The sequence below is a fragment of the Myotis daubentonii genome, chromosome 19 (assembly GCF_963259705.1).
Source record: "Myotis daubentonii chromosome 19, mMyoDau2.1, whole genome shotgun sequence".
NCBI classification, from domain to species: domain Eukaryota; kingdom Metazoa; phylum Chordata; class Mammalia; order Chiroptera; family Vespertilionidae; genus Myotis; species Myotis daubentonii.
In genome coordinates, this window is record NC_081858.1 from 4,787,413 (window position 1) to 4,813,410 (window position 25,998).

At 56.7% G+C, this 25,998-nt stretch overlaps 2 protein-coding genes and 1 long non-coding RNA gene across 4 annotated transcripts; 1 reads left to right on the forward strand and 2 right to left on the reverse strand.

The window, feature by feature from the left end:
- Positions 1-36: 36 nt before the first annotated feature.
- On the forward strand, positions 37-9,385 carry C19H12orf43 (chromosome 19 C12orf43 homolog). Of its 2 annotated transcripts, none has more exons than XM_059676208.1 (6): positions 37-215; positions 2,983-3,025; positions 3,203-3,301; positions 6,661-6,734; positions 7,542-7,632; positions 8,100-9,385. In XM_059676208.1, exons 1-6 carry the CDS (start codon positions 71-73, stop codon positions 8,446-8,448), a joined length of 801 nt encoding a protein of 266 aa, XP_059532191.1. In that variant the 5' UTR covers positions 37-70; the 3' UTR covers positions 8,449-9,385. The 2 variants fall into 2 exon arrangements, with proteins under 2 accessions (XP_059532191.1, XP_059532190.1); XM_059676207.1 differs by having other exon boundaries at positions 39-215; positions 8,097-9,385.
- Positions 9,349-10,430, reverse strand: LOC132221794 (uncharacterized). Its single transcript, XR_009450075.1, has 2 exons — positions 10,076-10,430; positions 9,349-10,041 (listed from the first exon to the last, which is right to left on the reverse strand). It is a non-coding gene; the product is annotated as an uncharacterized LOC132221794 (long non-coding RNA).
- Positions 10,431-10,456: 26 nt separating this feature from the next.
- Positions 10,457-25,721, reverse strand: HNF1A (HNF1 homeobox A). Its single transcript, XM_059676201.1, has 10 exons — positions 25,232-25,721; positions 18,555-18,754; positions 16,558-16,744; positions 15,924-16,165; positions 14,981-15,132; positions 14,676-14,877; positions 13,614-13,805; positions 12,439-12,554; positions 12,203-12,347; positions 10,457-10,725 (listed from the first exon to the last, which is right to left on the reverse strand). Exons 1-10 carry the CDS (start codon positions 25,552-25,554, stop codon positions 10,598-10,600), a joined length of 1,887 nt encoding a protein of 628 aa, XP_059532184.1. The 5' UTR covers positions 25,555-25,721; the 3' UTR covers positions 10,457-10,597.
- Between the last annotated feature and the right edge of the window lie 277 nt (positions 25,722-25,998).

Here is a 25,998-nt window from a genome sequence, read left to right on the forward strand (position 1 = left end):
GCTCTCCCGCGGGGTCGTGGAGCGGTAACCCTATTGGAGGCGCTCCCACAACCCTTTGCGGTGGTTCAAGATGACGGCGCCCAGAGGTTCCATCAGCGACGCGGAGAGCAGCAGCGGAGGCAGCGATGCCGAGGAGCTGGCGCGGTGCCGCGAGGCGGCGGTGCCGGCCTGGGGCGTGGGGCAGCGCCCGAGAGGCCCGGAGAAGAAAAGAGCCGGTAGGGGCTGGGTTCGAGCCGTCTGGCCGGAGGGCGTAGGCTCTTCCCCGGGGCCGAGCGGGGGGCTGGTGGGAAGGAGACTTCGGGACTCGACTTCTTCCGAGAACTCCAGGCACTGGTTGTGGGTCGTTTCGTGGTCCCATTCGGGGAAACTGAGGCACCCGAATGCCTCTGGACTCAGCTTCCTTGGGCGTCACACCGGGAGCCGCCGCCGCCCCGAAATGACTGCGGCAGCCGCTTTCTGGACTCGCACCCACCCTTCCTCCGCCCGCAGCGCCTTTCCACGCCCCGGGGCTGCCGGGGAGCCTGTCCAACACACAGCTCTGACCGCGACGCCCTGGAGTCGCGGGAAAAGTCCAAAGCTCGCCTTGGGGCCACCTGATCACAATCCAGAGGTGCATGGATGTGGGATGGGGAAGGCATTTCGTCTTTACTTTCATTAACTTCTGAAATTTAGCATCCCTTCCCATTTCCTGTGAGCAACAAGCCACAGTAGCTTTGACAATACCTGTTACTTTGTCCTGTCGAAAGTCACAGATTTTCATATCCCATTACAATCTTTGCCGATAAATGTTGGAAAAAATAACTTACATTCATTCCTACTTTAAAGTTACAATAATTTTTAGACCCTAGAGCTAAAGAATCTCTAGCCCAGGTGGCGGGGCTCAGTGGTTGATCTTGTTCCACATATGAACCAGGAGGTCACAGTTCGATTCCGGTCAGGGCACATGGGGGGTTGCGGACTGATCCCCAGTAGGGGGCGTGCTGGAGGCAGCCCATCAATGATTCTCATTATTGATGTTTCTATCTGTCCCTTCCCTCTCTGAAATCAATTAAAAAAAAATATATATTTTTTTAAAAGAATCTCTCGATCTTACTTAATGCATTAAAAAGGATGCACACATAATAGTGTGCCAGGTTTGGTTTTTTACTGTTATGGTAACTGAATTTCAACATAATTGTGTGTTTTTTGTAATCCTGTGTGTGTGTGTGTGTGTGTGTGTGTGTTTTAATATATTTTTATTGATTTCAGAGAGGAAGGGAGAAGGGAGAGAGAGATAGAAACATCAGTGATGAGAGAGAATCATTGATCAGCTGCCTCCTGCACACCCCCTATTCGGAATGTAGCCAGCAACCTGGGGATGTGCCCTTGACCGGAATTGAACCTGGGACCCTTCAGTTCGCAGGCCGAGGCTCTATCCACTGAGCCAAACCAGCTAGGGCCTATGTGTTTTATTTTATTCATTTAAAACATTATTCTGAGAAAGGATCCAAGCTATACAGACTGCCAGAGCAGGCCATGGTAAAGCATGGTTTAAAAACTACTTTTGCCTGGCTGGCATGGCTCAGTGGTTAAGGGTTGACCTATACTGATAAACCAGGAGGTCACAGTTCGATTCCCGGTCAGGGCACATACCTAGGTTTTGGGCTTGATCCCCAGTGTGGGGTGTGCAGGAGGCAACCGATCAGTGATTCTCTTTCATCATTGATGTTTCTATCTCTCCCTCTCCCTTCCTCTTTGAAATCAATAAAAAATATATTTTAAAATAAATAAAATCCCTGCTTTTGCCTTAGCTGGTTTGGCTCAGTGGATAGAGGGTCGGCCAGCGGACTGAAGGGTCTCGGGTTCAATTCCAGTCAAGGGCACATGCCTCTGCCTCCACCAATTGACATGTTTATCTCTGCTTCTCTCCCTCCCTTCCATTCTCTCTAAAAATTAATGGAAAAATATCCTTGGGTGAGGAGTAAAAATAAAAAAAATAAAAATAAAACCCCTGCTTTTGTTTAAAAAGACTTACAAGCCCTTTTGTAATCTACTCCCTGCCTGCTTCTCCTTTCTTGCTGTCTTACCACACTGCACTTCCCATAGGTAGGCCCCTTCCTCCCTCCCCTGACTTGTTTTCTTTCCCTATATTATTAATTATATATGTATAGCCAGCACCGGTTTGGCTCAGTGGATAGAGCGTCAGCCTGCGGACTGAAGGGTCCCAGGTTCGATTCCGGTCAAGGGCATGTACCTTGGTTGCGGGCACATCCCCAGTAGAACATGTGCAGGAGGCAGCCGATCGATGTTTCTCTCTCATCGATGTTTCTAACTCTCTATCCCTCTCCCTTCCTCTCTGTAAAAAATCAATAAAATATATTAAAAAAATTATATATGTATATATCCTATCTAATAAAGAGGGAATATGCTAATTGACTGCCACGCCCTCAAAGACGGTGGCACTCACAGCCACAAGATGGCCGGCAGGGGAGGGCAGTTGTGGGCAACCAGGCCAGCAGGGTAGTGCAGTTGGGGGCGACCGGGCTGGCAGGGGAGTGGTTAGGCATTGATCAGGCTGGCAGGGGAGTGGTTAGGGGATGATCAGGCTGGTAGGCAGAAGTGGTTAGGGGCAATCAGGCAGGCAGGCAGGCAAGCAGTTGGGAGCCAGCAGTCCCGGATTGTGAGAGGGATGTCCGACTGCTGGTTTAGGCCTGATCCCTGTGGGGTCCCAGATTGGAGAGGGTGCAGGCTGGGCTGAGGAACACACCCCCCCCACACACACCCCCTTGCACAAATTTCGTGCAGTGGGCCTCTAGTATGAATATAAATAATTGTGGGGTTTTTGTGTCATTTGCCCAGTGGAGATAATGGTGACCCCTGTACTGGGATTGTTGAGAAGAGTTAATGAGCTATACATGTAAATCACTTAAAATCATGTGTGGCATACAACTGATGTTGTTATTGTCATTTCCTCTCTAAACTCAATTTTCATTGTTTCCACAGATGCTGCAAATAATCAGCTGCCAGCTACCCAGCCAAGCCTCAGGTACTGCGCACTTTGGGTTCAGGTTCATGCATTCATTCAACAAATATTTCCCCTGCAGTACGTCAGTGCTGGGTTAAGTCATGGGATAACAGGGTGAATGAGACACATGTAGCCCCTGCCCGCATGGGGGCAGCTTCTGAGCTGGCAGAAAGTGAGGTCCTTCTGTGTGTGTTGTAGGCATAAGGTGGATGAGCACGAACAAGATGGCAATGAGCTTCAGACCACCCCCGAGTTCCGAGCCTACGTAGCCAAGAAGCTGGGAGACCTGCTGGACAGGTAACCAAAAGCATTCCTTCTCTTCCCGCCCCAGTCACAGGGACAGTAAGGGCTCCTATTGGCTGGGGCTCACCGTGCGCAAGTCGGCCCCGTGGCCAGCGCGTGGCATACGTCACTCATTGCATTCAGAACCGCCTGGCCCCGCAGATCCTGGCATTCTCTAGGTGAGGAGACAGAGGCTCTTCGTGAGAAGCAGCATTTGCTGGAGTCACAGAGAGGAAGGAGCAGATCTGGGACTCAAACCCAGGTGTGTTTGCCTCCAAAGGCCTTGCTTTCCCCCCCCCCCAATATATTTTTATTGATTTCAGGGGGGGGGGGAGAGAGAGAGAGAGAAACATCAATGATGAGAGAGGATCATTGATTGGCTGCCTCCTGCACACCCCCTGCTGGGAATCAAGCCGGCAACCTGGCATGTGCCCTTGACCAGAATCAAACCTGGGACCTTTCAGTCTGCAGGCTGACACTATCCACTGAGCCAAACCAGCTAGGGCCTTGCTCTTAAGCTCTGTGTTGTCCTGCTCCCATGGGATAAGAGGCACCACAGAAGCAAGAGCCCATTCACAATAGGGCAAGAGACAGACAGAATTTCCGTATGTCAGGCACTGTGCCAGTTCTCTGTCTTACATTTGAGAATATAATTTATAAAGAACTAGGTCAGCATTTTAAAAATAGGCACCAAGGAATACTAGTCCAAAGTGTGACTAGAAAAAAAGGATCTAACAGCAAAGAAGTCTGCTTACCCCCGTGTGCCCTTGCAGTAAACCGACCTGTGTAACTTTGTTCAGCCCAGGAGTTTCTAGACTCATTTGGCTACAGTGCCTTCGTTTGGTGGACGACTGATAATGTAGCATGGGACATGTTTCTGGATGCCCTGGTCTAGATCCACTCCTGATTGACAGAGCAGGTTTTGAAAGGGAGGTGAGGATGTTCAAGCCAGAGTCCTTCACTTCGAAGGAGGTACCAAAAAGGACAAGTGAGCCCTCCCCAAGTGTAAACCAACTGCTCTTCTGAGCCAGAATGTTGGACCACAACTCAGCAACCTGAACCACCATGACACGGGGCCAGTCCCAAACTCAAGAACGTGGGAAACGTGTTTAGGAAGGTCATTTGGCACTTCAGCCAGTGAAAGCAGCATTTCCTTGTGACTGGTTGGCTTCAGGGTATTCAAGGCCCACCTGGTGCTCTGGAAAGCCCCAGGGGAAACCCAGCGGGTGCAGGTCAAGCAGCATCAGAATATTCCCTGCGGAGCTTTTGTTTGTCCCTTGTGTGAGATCAGGTTTCTCAGCCTTGGCAGTGTTAACGTTTGGACTGGATGGTTCTTGTTTGTGGGACTGTTCTGTGCATTGTAGGGCGGTCAACAACATGCCTGGCCTCTACCCACTGCGTCCTTGTAGCATTCCCCCCAGCAGTTGTGACAACCAAAAATGTGGCCAGACATTGCCAAATATTCCAAGGGACCAACATCGAACCATTTTGTTAAGATGCCGGACCAGTTAGGCATGGGTGGCGCTGTCTCCAGTTCCTCTTCCCGGCTGACTTCCTGGGGATGCCTTTGGCATGTGCGGAAGGCAGTTAGGAGCAAGCACCCGGCACGCTGCTGTGTCTGCTGAGAGGACGTGCTGAGAGCGTTGTTCTCCGTAGGGCACAGTGACCTCTGTCAGCATCACCAGAGACAGGCGTCCTGGTCTCCAGCTCTCCCTGCTCTGCTTCTGGAGAGAGGGTTTATTTTTGGTGGAGGGCCTGTGGAACTTACTGCTTATCATGATGACAGTAATCGTCATCACATGTACCATTCACTGAGTTGCTGCTTGTGGCCAGGCTCTGTGCTAAGGGCTTGATATCCATTATCTCATTTGCTCCTGTGGCAATCCAAAGAGGTAGGGGCTCCAGTGCGCAGATGGGTAACAGGCTCAGAGAGATGAAGTCACTCGCCAAAAGGGACACAACTAATAAAGCCAGGATTCAAAACCCAGGTCTCTGAAGTCTAAATAAGGCCAGTGGATTGTATCATTGTCAGTTTCTTGGTTGTGATTCACAATGTTACTCACAATGTTACCATAGGGAGAAACTGGATGAAGAGTATATGGAATCTTGCCCTGGCCAATATTGGTAAGTGGTTAGTGTACCGAACTGAGCACTGAAGGGTCATGGTTTTGATTCCCGGTCAAGGGCACATACCTGGGTTGCAGGTTCTATCCCCAGCCCTGGTCAGGGCTTATGCAGGAGGCAGCCAATCAGTGTGACTCTCTCACATTGATGTTTCTCTCTCTCTCTCTCTCCCTCTCTCCCTCTCTCCCTGCCTCCCTCCCTTCTTCCTTCCCTCTCCCTCTCCCCCTTCCCCTCCCCCTCTCCCTTTCTCTTCCTCCTCTCTCCTCCTTTCTCCTCTTTTCTCCCCCTCCCTTCCACTCTCTCTAAATATCAATGGAGCCCTAACTGGTTTGGCTCAGTGGATAGAGCATCGGCCTGCAGACTCAAGGGTCCCAGGTTTGATTCCAGTCAAGGGCATGTACCTTGGTTGGGGGCATATACCCAGTGGGGGGTGTGCAGGAGGCAGCTGATCGATGTTTCTAACTCTATAAAAAACTCTCCCTTCCTCTCTGTAAAAAATCAATAAAATATATTTTTTAAAATAAATATCAATGGAAAAAATATCTTCTGGTGAGGATTAACAAACAAAAACAAGAGTATATGGAATCTCTCTGTATTATTTCTTGGAACTGCTTATCAATCTACAGTTATCTCAAAAATTTTTTAAATTAAAATTGAAAAAGACAACAAAAAGCAAGTGTTATAGGACTTCCTCACTACACTTTGACTATTTCTGTCTCTCCGGCGTTTATGTTCTCTTAGCCCTGTTTGAAATTGTATTTATTTTGTTGTGCCTTGAGTATCTTTTTTTAAAATGTATTTTATTGATTTTTTACAGAGAGGAAGGGAGAGGGCTAGAGAGTTAGAAACATCGATGAGAGAGAAACATCGATCAGCTGCCTCCTGCACGCCCCCCACTGGTAATGTGCCCGCAACCAAGGTACATGTCCTTGACCGGAATCGAACCCAGGACCCTTCAGTCCGCCGACACTCTATCCACTGAGCCAAACCAGTTAGGGCTGTGCTATGAGTATTTTCTGGGATAAAGTGGGGCTTAAACAAATGAAGCCCTGCAGTTTGAGTGGCAGCAGCTGCTCAGCAGGTTATAGCTGTGGGTGTTAGCTTTCTTCAGGCCAGTGTGCCGTCTGCTTTTGCATTTAAGACCGCATGCCCCATCCCCTACACTTAGAAAAAATGGTGTTAATTTTTTGAAAAAGATTTTGTTGGTACCCAAAATTTCGTCCTAAATGAACCATCTCATCTTCCCTTAGCTCCATTACCATCTCAGAAGCTGTGAAGGGACCAACAAAGGCGGAGGTACAGAAAGCCACCCCGGAGGATGATGGTGAGTAGTCATCTTCCATCTCTTTATATAAAAGGCTAATATGCAAAGTGTCCCCTCGGGAGTTCGACTGGGAGAACTGGAGTTCGATCGCTTGCTATGACGTGCGCTGACCACCAGGGGGTGGTGCAGAACGAAGGAAGGCCCCTACTGGCAGCTGGAAGGCCCCAATCAGCCCTCATTGTCGGCCAGGCCTAGGGACCCTACCCGTGCACGAATTTTGTGCACCAGGCCTCTAGTACTGTTAATATCAGCTGTTAATATACGGTAAGCACCCACTGTATGTCTGGAGCTAGGAAATAGCTTTGGTGTATTACCCTCTGTCGTCCGTGCATCTGCTCTGAGGCAGGTATGATGATACCCCCTTTGACCCCCTTACGGGGGGACTGTAAGGATGGCTGAGGCTCTCGGGAATGAAGGCCCTTGCCTGAGGTGACCACGTCTGCCTAACCCTGAGCAGAGCTCCCACCACCACACTGCACAGCCTCTCCCGTCTGAGGCTGTCTGTCCCTTGTCAGGCTCATTGCCACTTTGGAAGCTGCCTTAGGCAGGAGGCTCAACTGCTGAGTCCCAAACGCCGCTGAGGGCGTGCTGGCCTGCTTGGCCACTGGCGCCTCAGCACCCCGTCCTCTGGCTGCAGCGTCGTCAGCAGGCCCCTCCACACATTGGCGTCCTTTTGTGCTTAGACGGGAGCGATTCCTGGGTCTTTGCCTCTGGACTAGGTGCTCCCTGAGCGCAGAGGCAGGGCACCCTTGGCGCCTGGAGGAGAGGTGGCCCTGGCAGTGCTGACTCTGCCCCTTTGGGGTTTAGGCTTCCGCCTCTTCTTCACCTCCGTCCCCGAAGGCCCTGAGGAGACAGCTGCTCCCCAGCCCCGCCGAAAGCGACTGCCTTCCCGCTCCAGGTGAGATCGCACACCCTTCAAGTCCCCTCGGTTTTGCCCATTTTCCGTGTTGGCCAGTGTCTGAGGGTAGCCAGGCAGATGGGTGCGGTCCCAGCCAAGGAGGAGCCGTCAGGCAGCTTGAGAAATAGTACCCTCTGTGGGGGGAGGACACTCAGCGGGGCTGGCTTTGGAGGGTTACTGCTTTTGAGCACCCATCTTGTGCCAGACGCCTCACTCCTTGGACATCCTACTGAGGCCTGGGCTCCGCGAAGATCCCCATTTTATAGATGCAGACACTGAGGCTCAGAGAGGTTATTGAATGAGCTCACATAGGAGGAAGCAGAGAAGCAGTATTGGAACCCAGGTCTGCCTCACTCCCGAGCGCCGGAGCTCTCTACCTGCCACCCACCCCCCATGGGCGCTTTCGGGGGCAGCTTCGGGCTCAGTCCCAGCCCCAGCTGACCCAGACTGCCCTCTCCCTGCAGCAGTGAGGACAGTGATGAGGAGTGGCAGCGGTGCCAGGAGGCAGCTGTGTCAGCCTCTGCCATTCTGCAGGAGTCCGCCATCCACGGTCCTGTCAAGGTGGAAAAGGAAGCAAAGAAGAAGAAAAGGAAGTTGAAAAAGAAAGCCAAGGAGGCCAGCGCAGACTTGACCACAGCCACCACCATCACAAGCAAGGCCACAGCCGGGAAGCAGGGACAGGAGTCAGCCAAGCTCAACGGAGACCTTGTGTCCCTGGGAACCAAAAAGAAGAAAAGGAAGAAAAAGGCCAAGAGAGCCATTGAGGCCTCCCCGTTCCCACCATCGAAGAGCGCAGCAGCCTCGCCTGCACACTGACCAGGTGCAGGGCGGGCCCGGCTAGCCCCAGGGATGAGGTGCCACCGGGGCGGGGCATTTCCAGGCGCTGCCTCCCTCTCCGCGTTCAGGGACTTGGCAGTACGTCCAGACTCTGCCCGTGAACGGGGCGAAGCCTTGGTTGTAGAGTGAGAAGCCTAAGCAAGGCCTGCCCCCTGTGCTCCCACTGGGGCTGGGCAGACCTGTGGCACCAGAACGTTCCGTGGTCTCGGAAGAAGGAGCCTTCCAGCTAGTCAAGGCTGATAGCTGAGCGGTGACACTTCCATCTCCCCAGGGCTGTCGGAGGAGGTGAGTGAAGGGAGACTCGCCCACCTCCTCAGCCTGGAGTGGGAGACAGTCTTAAGAAAATGAGGGAAGAGGTCCCTGAGGTGTCAAGGCCCAAAGAGTTTGTGCTTCTCCCCTATGCCCTGTGACTGGATATAACCTTGTCTGAAAAAGAAGGAGAGATTTCCCCCCTCATTTTCCAGAACTTTCTCTACATTTGTGAACACACCACACACAATCATATCTCAACCAGATTATCGAAAATTAAGGGTCAGACCCAGCACGGAACTAAGTGATTGGGTGCTGCCTCCAGCAGTGCTGAATGCTGATGAGACATTTTAAATCAGCACCACACAGGAGGGTCCCTGCCCCGGCTGCAGGCTACAGCAGTGCCACAGGCCTTGTGGACTGGGCTTCATGCACGAGGCCTATTCACGGGGCAGAAGGCCAAGGTTAAGGTAAACTTCTGGCACCGTCGCGTAGATCCGGCAGAGCAATGACAGGTGGCCCCCGAGAGTCTGCGTGTGCTGGACCCATCTCCGGCTCCTGGCCCACCTGCGCCTCCCTCTGCCTGCCCAACCCACTGGGCGATGGGGGACAAGCAAGAAGGTTCCAGGATGTTCCTCGTTTACTTTATTAAAAGTTAAATAATGTACAGGCTCGTCTTTAGCTGGCAGCCAGCTGTAGGGGATGCAGCTCTTCATGGTCCCAGGATGGAGGTGGTCTAAAGCAGCGTCGCCAACTGGTGGTCCGTGAGGTCCGAAAGGTTGGCGACTGCTGGTCTAAAGGGCCCGGTTCTCGCAGCAGCCTCGGAGGGGAGGTCGCAGGAGCCCCGTGACACGGCACCTTGTTCCTCGGGTGGTAGTCGGGCTCTTCGGGGCTGCATCTGCCTGGACCGCCTCATCCCTCAGGCCCCAGGCTTCCAGGCCTCAGGCATGTCCACACAGGTGACTCCTCTCTGCTGGTCTCCTCTCTCCCTTCTCCCTCTGGGCACCTCTATTCTGCCAGCTGCTCAGGCCTTGCTGCCTTTGAGCTCAGCAGCTTCTCCTCCAAACCGAGGGAGGGTTTGCAGGGCCCCAGAGGCCAGAGGAGCCGCTGCCCCAGGACTTAGCACCAGGCACAAAGTTGCAAGGCTCCACAGGAGCGAGGACACTTCCTAGCCTTGGGGGCTTTTCAGCAGAGGCAAGATACCAGGCTGGCACCAGAAGGCATGATGCTTGGGAACAAATGTCCCAGGAAACGCGGTCACAGGGCCCAGGGAGGGGGAAGCTGAGAGCCCTGCTGCCTTCGTTCCCTTGAGCTCCTTGAGGGCTTGGGTGTCCGAGCTCCAGGCCTCAGGCAGAACAGCCCCTTGGAATGCTGATGTGAGTGGGGGCTGGGTGGGAACAAACGGGCAGATGGGTTAATCGCAGGAAGGGGGCAGGTGGAGTGGCCTGGACAGGGCGTAGGTGACAGGATGGTCTGAGGCCTCTCAGAGCTCAGTGAGGCCCAGCTGCACAGGCTTGTGTCCTGAGAAGTGACTGCTAGGGCTCCTTTGGGAGTGCCGGGGCTCTCCAGAGACCCAGGCTGGCCGTGCCCGAGTCCAGAGTCCCCTCTTTTCTAAGTGACAGGATTTACCAGGAGCAGCAGGGACAGTCCCGTCCTGCCAGGAGCAGGCTCCGCCTCCCAGCTCGCCACAGTCGCCCTTGTGCACCGAGGCAGTCCTCCCTCTCTGATGCCGGCCAAGCTGGGTGGGGCCGAGGCCCAGTTGTCTAGGGAAGGGCAGCAGCTCCGTAGCAGCAGATGTTTGCAGGCTCAGATGCCCTGGTCACCCCCCAAGTCGCTGGGCAGGCTTCAGGCGCCAGCCCCTGGGAGGTGGTTGCCATGGTTACTGGGAAGAAGAGGCCATCTGCGTGGAGATGAAGGTCTCGATGACGCTGTGGCTGGACGGCAGCAGGTGGCTGTGGCCGTCGGTGGACTCGGAGCTCTGGTACAGCACCAGGCTGCCGGCGGGCACTGCGGGGGCAAAGGAAGCTGCTGCCCACCAAGCCCTTCCTGACCCCTCCCACTCATCCCTGAGCCACTGGGGATGGGGGAGGTGGGCCCTTGTCTTACCCCCAGCAGGCTCTGGGGCCACCCAGGGAGGGCCTTCTCAGCATTGTAGTGGAAATGTTAGAGAAGCGCTGGTGACATGGTGAGGTGGTTAGTGTTGCGTGTCAGCTTGGCGAGTCTGTAGTGTCCAGTCATTGACCCAAAGACTCGTCGAGTGTTGCTGTGAAGGTGTTTTGCAGATGTGCGTAACACCGACAGTCAGTTGACTTAAGTGAAAACGTCCCTCAGTGCTGTGGGTGGGCCTCATCCCATCAGGTGAGGCCTAAGAGCAAAGCTGCGATTTCCCAGGGAAGGGTTCTACCTCAAGATGCAGCATCAACTCCTGCCTGCGTTGCCAAGCTGCCCAACAGCTTTCGGACTTGCCACTTCCACAGTCACGTGAGCCAATTCCTTAAATAGGTATGTGGCCTGTTGGTTCTGGCTTGGGAGAAGCCCAGCAGATTCCGATGGTAAGAGAATGGGCTTTGAGTTTGGACCTGGGTTCAAGTCCTGGCCCTGCCACCTAGTAGCTGTCAGAGGCAAGGCCAAGTCCCTCACCTTGAGTGTCTGCTTCTCCTCTGTAAAATGACAGTTCCTCGGGTGAAGCGTGGAGCACGGACCATGGACCGTGAAGCCCTCCCTGCAGCCACCAGGGCCGATGGAGGAGCCTGAGGCTCGGAAGGGCAGCAACTTGCCCACATTGCGCATTAGCAGGTGGCCGCCCCAGGCCTCAAAACCCGGCACCTGGACTCGACAGTGCCTGCTCGTCACCATGACCTTGTAGGGTGCAGACTTGGATCTTAGGGGATGGGAATAAATGGGTTGAGGGGGACATGGTGGCCTGAGCCCACACTCGGTTGCTATGTGGAAACGTGAGTCCTTCCAATTTTCCAAAAGATGTCAGAAATCTGGATTTTTTTATGAAAAATCCTAATTTTTAAGTGTTGACAATGATTCAAAGAATGCTAAACCCTGAACCACAGCCACGTACCCATGAGCCACTTCTGGCCCACAACCAGCGAAGTTTACTCCTCTTCCCATGACTTTGTCTCTTTTCCTCAACCCAGTCAATGAGATAGATTCTGTGAGATGTGCTCATTTCCCTGTGGTTTCACAACCCTCTTGGCTCACTTCAGGGGAGCACAGGGTGCCCTCCAAGACCTGCCTCATTACCCCCAACTCACAGTTTGCCCCACCGTTTTTGTGCCCAGTGCCATTTGGATACGACATTCGTGGGCCACACACAATTAACAACTTAAAAATTAGTCTGCTGTATTTGGTCACATGTTTAACTCACGCCTAGTGCCTTGGCAGGGCCAGGCCAAATGAACTTGTGGGCCTTATCCTGCCTGCGGACTGGTTCCCCACCCCTGCACACACCCAGCAGGGAGAGGCCGCTCACCTGGGGGGCTGGCGCTGAGCCTGTGGGAAGGCTGCAGGTGCTGGATGCCAGCAGGGTCCTGGCTGGGGATGTGAATGGTGGTGGCCTGAGATGCTGGCGTGTGAACCCCAGACTCGCTGGAGGCCTCGGTGTCTGAGATGAAGACCTGGAGAACAGAGCCGCCTTCTGAGCCCCAGGGTGTTCTCTGAGGCGGGCCCGAGCGGGGTGGGGGTGGGCAGGGCAGCCCTGGGCCTTACCTGCTTGGTGGGTGTGAGGCTGGCCAGGGCGCTCAGGTTGGTGGTGTCGGTGATGAGCATGGTCTGCAGGCCCGTGTGGGTGTACTGGGCCACCTCAGGCTTGTGGCTGTAAAGGGCTGGCCAGGAGGGAGAAGACAGAAGAGGGTACAGACGTGGCACCGTGGGCAGGGCTGGCCCCCTCCCAGGAGGGCCTCAGGGCTAGGTGCTCTGGGGAAGTGGGGTGTGAGGCCTGGGAAATGGCCTGATGGGGCAGTGGGGGGAGACTCAGGGCTGATTTCCAAAATGGAGTTCAGATATAGGGTTGGGGCCCTTTCCCCAATTACAGGGGCCTGCTCAGCCCCTGCAGAGAGAAGCCGGGAAAGGCCCGGCTCCCACACCCAGCTCCGCCCGGCACCTGGAGACAACAGGTGTGAAAGGGAACAGGAGGCTAAACAGGCCTCAGAGGGGAAGGCCTTGCCCCTGTGAGGGGCAGCAGGGCGGAGGGCAACATATTTCCATGGCCAGGATGCCTCTGAAACGTAACCAATTTCACCTAATAGCCACCCCCACACAGACACCAGTAGAAAAACTCATATTCTCACCTTGTCAGATAAAACAATAGCCACCCACGTAACACACATAAATGCATGCTCTCAATCAAATGCACAAAGGAATACGCACACAGGGAGAATCATTGATCTGCCTCCTGCACGCCCCCTACTGGGGACCGAGCCCACAACCTGGGCATGTGCCCTTGACTGGAATCGAATCCACTGAGCCAAACCAGCCAGGGCTATTTAAGTCTTAATTAATCTATTTGGTAAAATTCTACTTTTTGTTGCAGAAATCGTAGGGCTTGGTGCCAGTGTTAACCCCAAACGCTGCTGGGAGAGTTATGTAATCCATGGTATGTTCCCCATATTAACCTTTGAAAATCTGAACATAGCTAATTCTAGAGAAAGACTCTGGCCTGTGTTCCCACACGTGGGCATACCCCTGAAATACCGATGAACACCTAGATATGTTTCCACTCACACGTGCACACACATGGCCACACGTATTCACACATGGAAACAGGTTCTGGCCACAGACACTCACCTGAGCCCCCCAGAGCCCCCTCCATCACAAGCTCTCACACTTGTACCAGACACACACACAGGCCGTAGTATCTGCAAGGTCCCCTCCCCTGTGCTCACCGTGGGGGCTCTGCAGCTGGGCCATGGTGGCCATGAAGGGGTTCTGGGCCATGTGGCTCTGCACAGGGGACATGAGTGGCTGCTGGTAGGAAGGGTGCAGCGGCTGGGAGAACTGCACAGGCTGCAGGGTGGCCAGGCTGCTGCCCATGCTGTTGATGACGGGCACACTCTGTGCCTGTGTGGACGCCAAACCTGGAGCGGGAGGGGCAGCAGTCAGCCAGGCCACCAAGGCCACTGCCTCCCCGGGCCCCCTGGGGCACCATCCCCCCTGCCTCCCAGAGCCAGTGGGCTGGGGGAGGAGGGGAGGTGGACAGGAAATGCCTTTGCCCTAGGACAGTGATGGCAAACCTATGATATGCGTGTCAGAGGTGACACGCGAACTCATTTTTTTGGTTGATATTTCTTTGTTAAATGGCATTTAAATATATAAAATAAATATAAAAAATATAAGTCTTTGTTTTATTATGGTTGCAAATATCAAAAAATTTCTATATGTGACACAGCACCAGAGTTAAGTTAGGGTTTTTCAAAATGCTGACACGCCGAGCTCAAAAGGTTCGCCATCACTGTCCTAGGACCTGTCACTAACTCGTGGCCCTGGCAGGTCACTCCCCTTCTCTGAGCCTCTGGCTCATTATCTGGGCAGGAGGTGGGTCTGACTGGGTTCCCTGGAGCCCTGGGTTCCATGCAGTCGAAGGCCCTGGGCTTAGCTCTGCTCTCCTCTCCCATCAGCTCCCATCTGTCTTATATACTATTGAGCGTCTGCATAATAGCTCCTGTAAGTAAACTCCTCTGGGCTTTAAAGAAAAGCCTAAAGCCTGGACCACATTGGCCCCCTCCTGCCACTCGTCTTGCCCACCCGTTTGGTCCCCGGAGGCACTCTGCTCACGCATTGCGTTTACTGTCTGCCGCCCCAGTGGCGAGCTGGGCCTGTCTGGTTTACTGGGTGTCACCAGTGTAGCAGAGCCTGGCACAGAGCAGGCAGTGAGGGACGGTGAGTGAGCGAATGGTCCCAGAGGCTCTTTCGGCCCTCAGGCTCCGTGCCCCCACCCGCCAGCTTACCAATGACCAGAGTGGAGGCGCCTGTGTTGGTGAACGTAGAGCCCAGCGAGGCAGGCTCCCCAGGCCCGATGGTCATGACCCCAGGAAGCGAGGCCATGATGAGGTTCTGGGGCTGCTGGCTGAGGCCTGGGGAGGTCTGTTCCAAGCTGTGCAGTGCTGTCAGGGTGCTGACCGGGGGCAGAGGCCCCCCAGCTGCGGAGACCTTGGAGGGGAAACCAAGCTGAGTGAGGACTGCTTTTCCCAGCCAAGGGAAGATGGGGTTGGCAGGGTCTCACCTACCGGGGTTGGGGGGGGGGGGCACTCACCAGCTTGGCTTCAGTGCTCAGCAGGCTGTGACTGGGCTCCAGGCCTGTGGGGGACACTTGGTGCAACGGTGTGGACACTGTGACCAAGGAACTGCCGCTGCTCGAGGGCACTTCCGCCCCCTCACTGGTTGCAGGTTGTCCGTAGCGCACCCCTGCAGTGGGAGCAGAGTGCAGCCTCAGCACCCCGTTCCTGCCCTCCAGCGGCCTCGGCTGGCTTAGCCACTCGCCCATCTTTCTTCATGCAGTCAGCAAACTGGGCTGGCAGGTGCGCCTCCTACCAGGCTCGGTGCTGGCTGCTTCCAACTCCGGAACACAGGGCTGCATTTCATTAGCTCCTGCCCCCTGCCCAGTGCTATCCCGACATGCAGTAGGTGCTCAATAAAACCACTAAAAGACACTGAACTGAAGCTAATAAACTGCAGCAAACTGAGTTGAATAGAAATAATTGGGATTAGTTTAATGAAACTGAATCTAGCTGAACTGAACCTGAAATACATTGAGCTTGAGTTTAATTGAATTGAATCAAATTGATTTGGATTGAATCGAACCGAGCCATACAAAATTAACTGAATTTCCTTGAATTATATTAATTAAACTGAGTTGATTGGCAATTGGATTGGATTAAATAGCACCAAGTCTAAATGAACAAACTGGATTATAATAAACAGTAGAATTGACCTGAAATGAACTGAGTTTACTTGATCTGAAATGAATGAAGTGAACCCAGCTCAGAGTGAATGGAGTGGAGTGGATGACGTGTTGTGGTCAGTGGAGGGGAGAGTAATAGAGTGGATAGAATAGCGTAAATAAAGTGGAGTGGAACCAACTGAAGTGCTAAGAGGTTTGGGTAACTTTCGCCACTGGGGCGGTGCTCTCCAACTCTCCCCCCTCCCCCCCTTTCCCTCCACCCACCGTCCCAACCCCCTGCCCACAGAGCACTCACCGTGGACCTTGCTGGGGGAGAGGGCAGATGGGGGCAGGCCAGGGGAGCTGTGGGCGGGCAGGGCCGGGCCGGGGCCTGGCCCCGATGGCGGCCCGCTGTACGTGTCCATGGCCAGCTTGTGCCGAAAGGCTTCTTCCTTGCGCCGATTGGCGAACCAGTTGTAGACACGCACCTCTGTGACCAGGTTGGAGCCCAGCCCCTGTGCCTGTGATGGGGACACCCCCCTCTGGATGCACTCGGCCCTGCAGAAATAGCCCCTGTGAGCTCCAGGCCCTGCACAAGGAGCCCTGTCCTGGGGTCGGGGTGAGTTCTGAGAGGTAGGGCTCCCCCTGAGTGTTGGGGCTAGCACCCGGGGTGCGGTCCCACTTCTGCTCTGTGACTGTGTGACTTAGCCTCTCAGTGTCTCCAGTCATAACCATCGGGTTGTGGTGAGGATGAATGAGATGCGCACCCACTCAGCATTGCTTGGACTGGGGCGTGTGTGTGTGGGGGGGGGGGGTGGGGAATAGAGTAGGTTCCAGACACTGAGCCCAAGCTGAGATGGGGGAGCCTCCCTCAGGACCCAGAGCCACCCTCCCTTCCCCAGCCCGGCCCTGCCCAGACCAAGCCAGCCTGCTGCCCGCCGCCCTCCGACCTGTTGCACTCCTCCACCAGTGCCTCTCGCTCCTCCTTGCTGGGGTTCTTCTGCCTCTCGTAGGCCTGGAACAGGATCTGCTGGGATGCTGGGCCCCATTTGAAACGGTTCCTCCGTCCCTTCTTGGTTGGCAGCTCATCTCCCGTGGGCTCCTCAATCAGCCCCCCCTGCCCAGCGTGGGTGAACTCTGTAGGCACAGGCAGCTGTGAGCACCAGCCACTCCCACCTTCCCCCCTCAGTTCCTGACCGCACTCCTGATTCTTCCTCATTCCCAGGGGCCGAGCCAGAGCAGCTTCCAGCTAGAGCTTGGAAACCCTCTAATCCAGTGATGACCGATACACAGCACACGTGCCACCACGTTCTTAACCCGCGTCCAAGCCAGGCATCACTAATCAACCCCTGCACACTTTGCTACTGAGCCAAGCTGTAGTCTCACACGGCTCCAGGTGGGCATCAGCATTTGCTCACATCTGACACACATGCCACCCACTTTACAGGTGACGTTCAGGGAACTAACTATTTCTCTCAGGCTGCACAGAGTCAGCAGAAAATGGAAGCCTGTCTCCTGAGTAGATTCAGCGCGATGGTCAACATTCCACACTGGGATGCATTCCAAAGCCTAGCGTGCAGTGAGAGCAAAGGCCCACCAGCCTGGTCAGCTGGTTCCACTTGAATGGAAACGAGTCTGTCGGCGTGTCCCTGAGCAGGCCGCCAAGGGCGTGGGGCAGACAGGGGCCAGGGCGGTCTGTGAGCGGGAGGAAGGGAGGTTCTGCGTCAGGGTCTGTAGGCATGGCTAGCGTGGCCTACAGTTCTCCAGAAGGGGGTTTGCAAGACTGGGAGTGCCGGTGGCTGTTTTAGGACAAGGACATCTGATTTTTTTTTTCCCCTATTAAATACATTTATTTTTATTATTTATTTTTTTATTATTAGTTAAGGTATTACAAATGTGTCCTCATCCCCCCATTAACCCCCAACCTCCCCCCAAGGACATCTGGTTTTTATTGTAAAGTCTTTCTTGTAGTTTTTTCTTCTTAACTAAGTGTGTATTGTCTTTTAGAAAGCTGGATAATTGCCCTAGCTGGTGTGGCCCAGTGGATAGAGCATCAGCCTGCAGACTGAAGGGTCCCAGGTTCGATTCTGGCCAAGGGCACATGCTTGGGTTGCAGGCTCCATCCACATTAGGGGGCGTGCAGGAGGCAGCCGATCAATGATTCTCTTTCATCACTGATGTTTCTATCTCTCCCTCTCCCTTCCTCTCTAAAGTCAATTTAAAAATATATATTAAAAAAGCTGGATAATTAATGAAAAGAAATATTAGAAGTTATTTTACACATAGGCAGGCTCAAAAGTGTGAAGTGCACTTGGGACCAGGTGGGGGATGAGGCCTGAGTGAGGAAGTCCACTCTTCCCTGATGGTAGTGCGCCCAGGTCTTCCCAGGTTTCGGGGGGGGGGGGGGCGGGGTCCCTGAGCACATACCTCGCCTCTGAGCCTTTACACATGCTGTTCCTTCTGCCCGAAACACCCTTCCCTCCGTCTCCATGGGTCAAAATTCAACTTACACTTTACGACTGAGTCTAAAGGCCATACTGCTGGTGTGAACCCGCCTGATGCCCTGCCTCCCTGAGGAAGAATAGCTCTCTCTCCCTGCCGCCAGCTCAGCACTTGGAAATAGACGTTGGGTGGCACTGCCCCGGGCCAGGCGCACTGCGGGGGGCTAGGAGCTACAGCCGTGGCTGCTCTTTCATGTCTCGCCACATCACACGGTCTTTCTCCTTCCCCAGCAACAGCTCTTGGGGTCGGGCCCAGCTTATCCATCATCGGATGCCCAGGACCAGCCCGACTTCCCTCTCCCAGGGTGCCGTGCGCAGAATAGAAATAAAGGCTGGATGGGTCCCGCTGACCTTCCCCGGGCTGCCTGTCTGAGGAACAGGTGGGGAAGCTCCCAGCCCCACCCCCGAGCTTGCCACGAAGACAGGGCTGTGGTGCTGTTACTTACGCTGGGCCACCTCTCGCTGCTTGCGGACGTACCAGGTGTACAGGGCGGCTCGCTTCTGTGTCTTCATGGGGGTGCCCTTGTTGAGGTGCTGGGACAGGTGCGACTGGTTGAGGCCGGTGGTGTCAACCACCTCCCGCTGCGGGATGTTGTGCTGCTGCAGGTAGGACTTGACCATCTTGGCCACGCGCCACGGATCCTCCCTGGGAGGAGGACAAGGGCAGGCCCCGCTCAGTGGGGTGGGGGACCCTGCAGGCAGGGCTGGGTCCGGGTGCGAGGATCCTGTCCACACTGGGGTGGGATTGTGGATGAAAGCAGACCCTGACTCAGGGGCAGGGAGGTCTGACTCGCGCCAGGACCCAGGGACACTGACACAGACAGGGGAGGGGACATGTCCCAGGCCCCAGCCAGCCCCACGGACACATGGCCACGGACCGATGGACAGACTCCCCTGGGGGCAGCACAAGCCTGATGGGGAGGGTCCTCACCTTTGAGCCCCCTTTAAAGAGCCCTCTCCCACCTGGCAATGCCATGGAGAGAGACAGGGAGGGCAGGAGCTGTCTGGTTTTCAGCTCCCACAGGCCTGACATATATTATGCCCTTGGTGGGTGCCTGAATTCACCATGAATGAACGAGTGGATGGGTGGGTGGGTGGGTGGATGAGGGGAAAAAAATTAGGTCTGAAAACAAGGAGAGAAATAGGATTCTCTCACTTTACAGTCCAGGCCACTGAAGCTAAGGGCACGTGTGTCACTTGCATCTCTTGCCCAAGGTCATGGGCCAGCCCAGCAGAGACACTGATGGGGAAACATCACAGAGGGAAATGCCTCCTGTAATCTGCACCACCCCAGGCAGCTGTCCAGCTGGTCCCCAGCACCGGGCAGGCGCTGGGTCTCAGCAGCCTCAGGTCAGGGGTCAGGGTGAGTCGGAGGACGTGTAAGAAACATGCGTGTCTGGGCACCAGAATCCTGCTCTTGGGGCTGAGATGCTCTCACTAGAGACTGGGGACCGGAGGCCACCTGTGGTCCGTATTTCTGTCCCCTGGTGACTGTGGAAAGGAAGGGGTCAGATCGCCTCTGCTATGTACACTCTCCCCCGCCCCCCCCCCCCCCCCCCCCGGCTCCGGCTCAGCTGCTTCCCCTCGCCCTGTCCCAAGCCTCAGTTATAAATATGTGTCCGGGAAGAGCAGCTCCCACAGCAGAGCCGGACAGACGGGGATAGGAACCCAGGGCTGCCAGGGTCCAGGGCCCGTGTTCTCACGCCCTTGCTCAGCAGTTTATTCCGGAATGGAGGCTGCTGATATGTGCACATGTGGCAACGGCATGTGTAGGGGCGATTTGTCACCATGTGGCTTGGGAACCACCAAAAAGGATGCTGATGAACTGAACTGCGGGGCCTCCGGTCGGCACCTGCGGACACGGCGGGGGACGCTGGTCAGCGCCCAGGTGGAGCCATTTGGTAGGTTTGCTGGGCGGCGACCGCGGAACATTTAAAATGGGATAAGAGATTTCCACGTATTTGTGTTTGCAGGACACAGCGAAGGTCACAGAAGGAACTGGCCACACAGCCTCGGGGGATGGAGAGCTGAGGACGGGACGGGGGCAGTTCTTTGTTACTGGTCCACACTTTTAAAATTATGTAACATGTTATATAATACCCAGCACATGCAGATATACTATTTAAAACGGAATTCTCAAAAAGGAAAAACAAACACCCCCCCCAGTGCTCGGAAGCCCACCCACGCTGCCTCTCCCCCAGCCCTTCTCCCGTCCTCAGAGGACCAGCCTGCCTGCCCCTGGCAATGCCCTCCGAACCGCGGGCTGCAGAGCCTTCCACCAGCATTGGCCCTCTGACTGCAGTGCCCACAGGCAGAGAGGCAAGGCAGGAGGGACCGCTGGTCGCAGCCAGCGCAGCAGCGTCCGCCTGGGCCAACGACAGCCATGAGACCAGTGTTTCTTGCGTATTTACTGTGAGCTGGCGCTGTACCGACAGCCGGCCATCTGAACCTTACAGCCGCCTGCGGAAGTCAGTACTAATATGTCCACCTTACGGGTGAGGAAACTGAGGCTCAGACAGGTGAGCCTCACTTGTCAAAGGGACTCAAGAACATTTCACTTTGCCCAGACCCCCCAGACCTCTCCCCAAGCTCCTCCCTCCTGCTCCCAGGGGCTCCCAGGCGCCTCTCCTGTCCACCTCCCCCACTCCTGGTGCCAGTCACAGCGAGGAGGGAGGGCAGAGCAAAGTCCAGCGTGTGCTCCACGGCAAACACGCTTATCTGATGCTGGAGCTGGGCTGCCGGATGGCCTCCCGCCTCCCCCACTGCAGTCACCACCTCCTGAGCAACCCTCCCCCCTCCCTCCCCCTCCCCCTCCCCCTTTCTTCTCCAGAGAGAATGAGCTCCGTCTTGCTCTCAACAAGGCCTCTCCTGGCTCAAACGAAAGATGAACTGTCACTGTCCCGCTGACTCCGTGTGTGTGTGTGTGTGTGTGTGTGTGTGTGTGTGTGTGTGTGTGTCCCTCCCCGTCTCCTTCCCTCTCCTGTCTCTATGTCTCTCTGTTGTTCTCTCTGTCTCCCCCTGCCCCCCCCCCCCCCGCACTCAGTCTCGAAAGACATGACTCTTCAGGACAGTTTCTCCAACTCAGAACTAAGAGGCCAGTCTCCAGGCGCCCCCACTCTCACCCTCATCGGCTCCAAAGTTAAACGGCCCGGGCTCCAGTCCCACCGCCGCACCCTGGCCCCTGAGGTGTGCATGCCCACGCCTCTCTAACACGGCAAACCCATGCCTGCCTCGGGGTCCTGGGAGAGCGGCATGCATTCCAGGAGGAGAGGAAGGCTTACAGGGCCTGGCACGCAGTACGTGCTCAGTGGACGGAAGGGCATCATCATGTGGTCCCGGGACCCGGAGGCCCTGGGATTCCCGTGCGCCCCAGGTTGAGTGGAGGCCACCCTGAAGGCCATGCGTGTGGAGGGACTGAGCTCCCAGTGCGCCCTCCGATCTCAGCTGGAATCTCAGCTGTGCCACACTCTCCCGGGGGCCTTGGGAGGTTGCCTAGCCTCCCGGTGCCTCAGTTTCCTCAACTGTGATACGGAGCTAACAATCAGTATTTCACAGGAGGAGGAAGGAGTCGAACGCATTTGTAAGCCCCGCTGCTCTCTCAGGCGCCGCATGGAAGCGAGTTGATGGTGAAGCTGAACAGCCAGAATGACCAGGGAGGGTAAGGAGGGAGGTGAACGGGTCAAGGACGACATGCAACCTGGAGGGTGCTGTGCAGAGTGTGTGGCTGGGAGGACCCGGGTCCAAGTCCTGGCCTGACTGCTTTGTAAGACTTTGGGAAGTCCCTTTGCCTCTCTGAGCCTTCATTTGCTCACCTGTAAAACGGGACCACTCCTCATAGCCACCGCCTACTGCACTTACAACGCATGCGCACTCCAGCTATCATGTTGCCATGTCATCTCCGCCTTGTAGAGGAAACTGGGGCCCAGAAGAGTGAAATCACCTGCCTGCGCTAGAGTTGGGGAGTTGGGATTCGAACCCAGGCAGGCTGGCCTCAGTCATGGATAGCCCGCCTTGGCCACCGAATTCCTGGGTCCCAGTGTGTTGGTACTGTCCAATGGAGAGGGTGGAGACCTTCAAGGCTGAGGTTTGAGCTGTTCAAGGACAGGGGGAACCCAGGAGGACACCCAGGAAGGAGCCCCAGGCCCAGGCTCTCCCCCTGGCCATAGCAGCAGGTGTCCCCAGGGCCTCAGAGAATCCTAGTCATTCATTCCTGCTGTGTGGGCTGGACAGTAAGGGTAAGAGTGCTGAACTAGGCCACAGGAACCCTGCCCTTGAAGAGCTGCTGTTTTCATAGCAGAAGATAGAAAACAAAGTCACGATAAGAGACAGGAGGAAGTAAAGGAAGGTGGTTGAAGAGTGACCGGGATAGAGCCTACCTTGAGATGAGGCAGTCAGGGAGGGCCTCCCGGAGGAGGTGACATTTGAGCAAAAGGAAGAGAAGGACTTGGCCATGGGAAGATCTGGAAAGAGGGTTCCAGGCAGAAGGAGCAGCATGTGCAAAGGCCCTGAGGTGGGAATCAGCGGAGTGAGTGTAACTGGAGGAAAGTGAGAGGGAAGGCAGTCCCTCGGAAAGAGGTCAGGAAATCAGGGCCAGGAGTTTGAATTTCAGTCCTTGTCCAGGTAGGGCCAAGAAGAGACTTGCCCAAAGTCACACAGTGAACTAAGGGTGGAGATGTGCTGTGGCCTCAAGCACAAGGCGCCTGGGGAGACCTGGCCGCAGGGCCCACCCTGTCGCTTCCCACCCACTGTCTCTCCAGAGCAGCGGCTTCCCCTGGAAGTCCTCCACCACCCAGGCCTTCATGGGGCCCCCACCCCTCTCCTTCCTGTGCCCTGAGACCACAGGCCACTCTATCCCCTCAGGGTGGCTTCAGGTCCCTTTTGTTACCTGAACAATAAGTAACCCAGGTAGTTAGTTATAAACTCTGCAGGAACAAGGAGCTGGTTGATAATTTATAGCAACATCTCAAATTTAAATGGAAAGTAAATAGCATGCTGTTAGCATTAAAGAAAACCCAATCTGGGCGGGCGGGGAGCACTCCAGCCTCCTCTCAGCTTGGGGCGCCTCACTCTCCCCAGCCCCTTCTCCAAGCTGGTGCAGCCCTTTCCTCTACTCCGCGGCTCAGCTGGCTTCTCCAGGCCTCTCCCCATCGCCCGCCGTGCTCTCTCTCAGCGTCTCCCTCTCTCCCTCAGCCCCCAGGCTGGACCCAGGGAGCACTTTGCCCTCTGCTCCCCCCTCAAGTGCTGTGGATCAGGCCTCCCCACCCACCAACCCACCAAAGGGACTGCTGAGCAAGAGGCCCCACCCAGCCAGGTAAGGAGGCCCTGGGCGCCCGTCTCCCACTCCCACCTGAAAGCCCCATCCCCATGGGGTCCTGAGCAGCCCCAGCCCCAGCCCAGCTGCCCTCACCCTGGGTCTGCCTGGCCTGCCCCTTTGCCCCTCCCCTGCAGCCCAGCAGGGCCCTTTGCCCTCCACTTCCTGCCAAGTCAGGGGGCCCATCTGCTCCCCTGCCCCCTGCCCAGGCCCTCACAGCCGACCCTGAGGACTCCCAGGTGGGGCCTCAGCCCCCCCCCCCCCCAAAACTGGGGTCAGGACCTTGGACAGAAGAGAGATGGTCCCTGAAGAATGTCTTTGGGACTCTGCCTCAGAACCCCTCTCACCCCGCCCTCTGCAGGCCCCTGGCCCCTGGCCCCCAGGCCTGGGGATTAAGAGCGCTTAGCAGAATGGGTGTGAAGTCCCAGCTGGGTGGCCTTCATCAAGCTACTTCCCTTCTCCGGGCCTCAGCCTCCTCATCTGTGAAGCAGACTTGTCCACAGCTTCCCCCCGGGGTTCAGCTCAGTCTTAGCACATTTTAACACGTGGAACCTTAGCATAGTGCCCAGCTGTTAGGACGGGGGCTGAGGAGGCTCTGGGGAGGGGACGTTCTCGCAGCCCCTCGCCCCCCTTTCCCTACCCCACCCCAGCGCTCCCCATCCCCCATCTCCGCTGGGTGGGAGGTTCATTGGCCCAGGCCTTCCCAGGCCACCATCCCTACAAGTTAATGATCACAGGCCTTATCAGAGCCTTTTGCCGTTTATAAATTTATAAAACAAAAGAGAAATAATAAAGCCTGTGGGTAATAAGTAACCAGTTAGCTCTGCTGAGGAGAGGGGAGGCATCAGGCTCAGACCCACTCCGTGCTCTGGGAGACGGGGAGCCAGCCAGCGGAGGGGTCCACAGGAGGCCGCTCATGGCGCCTGCTGGTGAGGGGGAGGCCTGGGGCTGTGCTGGGAAGGAGAGAAGCTCCTGCCCGAGGCTTCATCTCCCTCAGGTAAGAGAGACCTGGCTGCATGCTGAGTCCCCAGGCGACCAGGGGAGCCCCCAAGCCCCAGGGTTGCCCTCCCCAGCGGCTTCCTGGCCCTGGGCTTGCAATCTGAAAGCTTCCAGGGAAGGAAGGGTTTGGGGCATAGAATAGCCGTGGAGGCCGCCATGGCCCTCTGGCTCTCAGGCCCTTGATGGACAGTCTCCTGCTTTCCCCACCCTGGGCCCCCCTGGGCGCGGCGCTTCCCAAGCCCTGGGCTGAGGGCCGGCTCCTGGGGCCGTGGGCTCCACAGAGGACCTGAGCTCCTGGGCCGGTCCCCTTCCCACAACTCGGGCTACAGGCCACGGCCGGCACTCGGCCGGGCAGGGCTGTCGGGGCGGAGGGTGGGCTCCGGGGAAGGGCTGTGGGGGGGGAGGGTGGGCTCCGGGGAAGGGCTGTGGGGGGCCGGAGGGTGGGCTCCGGGCAGGGCTGTGGGGGGTGGGGGGGGGAGGGTGGGCTCTGGGCAGGGCTGTGGGGGGTGGGGGGGGAGGGTGGGCGCCGGGGAAGGGCTGTGGGGGGGGGAGGGTGGGCTCCGGGGAAGGGCTGTGGGGGGCCGGAGGGTGGGCTCTGGGCAGGGCTGTCGGGGCGGGCGGAGGGTGGGCTCTGGGCAGGGCTGTGGGGGGTGGGGGGCCGGAGGGTGGGCTCTGGGCAGGGCTGTGGGGGGCCGGAGGGTGGGCTCTGGGCAGGGCTGTGGGGGGTGGGGGGCCGGAGGGTGGGCTCTGGGCAGGGCTGTCGGGCGGGCGGAGGGTGGGCGCCCGGCCCTGGGACGGGGCAGGGGTTCTTACTGTAGCAGGCTCTCCACCACGGCCTTCTGGTGGGCCGCCTCCTCGGGGCTGAGGTTCTCCAGCTCCTTGAGGATGGGCGGCGTGAATTCTTCCCCGTCGTCGTCCGTCTCATCCTCAGAGCCTCTCGCCTCCCCCAGCCCATTGGGCAGCTCGGCCAGCTCCCCTCGGCCGCCGCAGGACTCCCCCTTGTCCAGGGAGCCGTCTCCAGCCAGCAGGTAGGGCCCCGGCTCCCCCAGGGCCTGGATCAGCGCCTCCTTGCTGAGGCCCGACTCCAGCAGGGCCGCCAGCAGCTCCGCCTGCAGCTGGCTCAGCTTGGAGACCATGGCTCCGCCGCGGCCACGCGGCCGGGCCACCGGCTGGCGGCCTCCGGGCCTGGGCTGTCTGCGTGCGAGCCCGGCGGCAGGCCGGCACGAACCCCGCTCCGTGCGCCCACGGCCCCCCAAAAGCCCACTCGCCAGGTCCTGTGGGTACCCCCCGCCCCCAGCCCTGGCCCAGGCGGCCGGTGAACCAGGGCCCCTGCCCGCTCTGTTTACATTGGAGCCGGGGAAATTCTCCAAGGTTCATATTTATCCGTGCGCTTCGAGCAGGGGCTGAACTTTGGACTTCAGCCCTGCAAAGTGCAGGCCTCATGGCAGCGCGGAGGGACAGTGAGCCACGGCCTCAGCGGGAGTGGGCAGAGCCGAGGGTGGGGGAGGCGGCGGGCCGGGAGCTGGGGTGGAAGCTGTGGGAGCCACAGGGGCCTCCCTGAGCAGCAGCGGCACCCCCAC

Excerpts from the sequence above, each read along its gene's own strand:
- C19H12orf43 (XM_059676207.1), top strand. The coding sequence starts at position 71 with ATGACGGCGCCCAGAGGTTCCATCAGCGACGCGGAGAGCAGCAGCGGA. Across the intron at positions 3,302-6,660 it reads CTGGGAGACCTGCTGGACAG|CTCCATTACCATCTCAGAAG; the intron begins GTAACCAAAAGC and ends ATCTTCCCTTAG. Across the intron at positions 7,633-8,096 it reads CGACTGCCTTCCCGCTCCAG|CAGTGAGGACAGTGATGAGG; the intron begins GTGAGATCGCAC and ends CTCTCCCTGCAG.
- HNF1A (XM_059676201.1), bottom strand. The coding sequence starts at position 25,554 with ATGGTCTCCAAGCTGAGCCAGCTGCAGGCGGAGCTGCTGGCGGCCCTG. Across the intron at positions 15,133-15,923 it reads CTCCCCCAGCAAGGTCCACG|GGGTGCGCTACGGACAACCT; the intron begins GTGAGTGCTCTG and ends CTCCCACTGCAG. Across the intron at positions 12,555-13,613 it reads CCAGCTGCAGAGCCCCCACG|CCCTTTACAGCCACAAGCCT; the intron begins GTGAGCACAGGG and ends CCTCCTGGCCAG.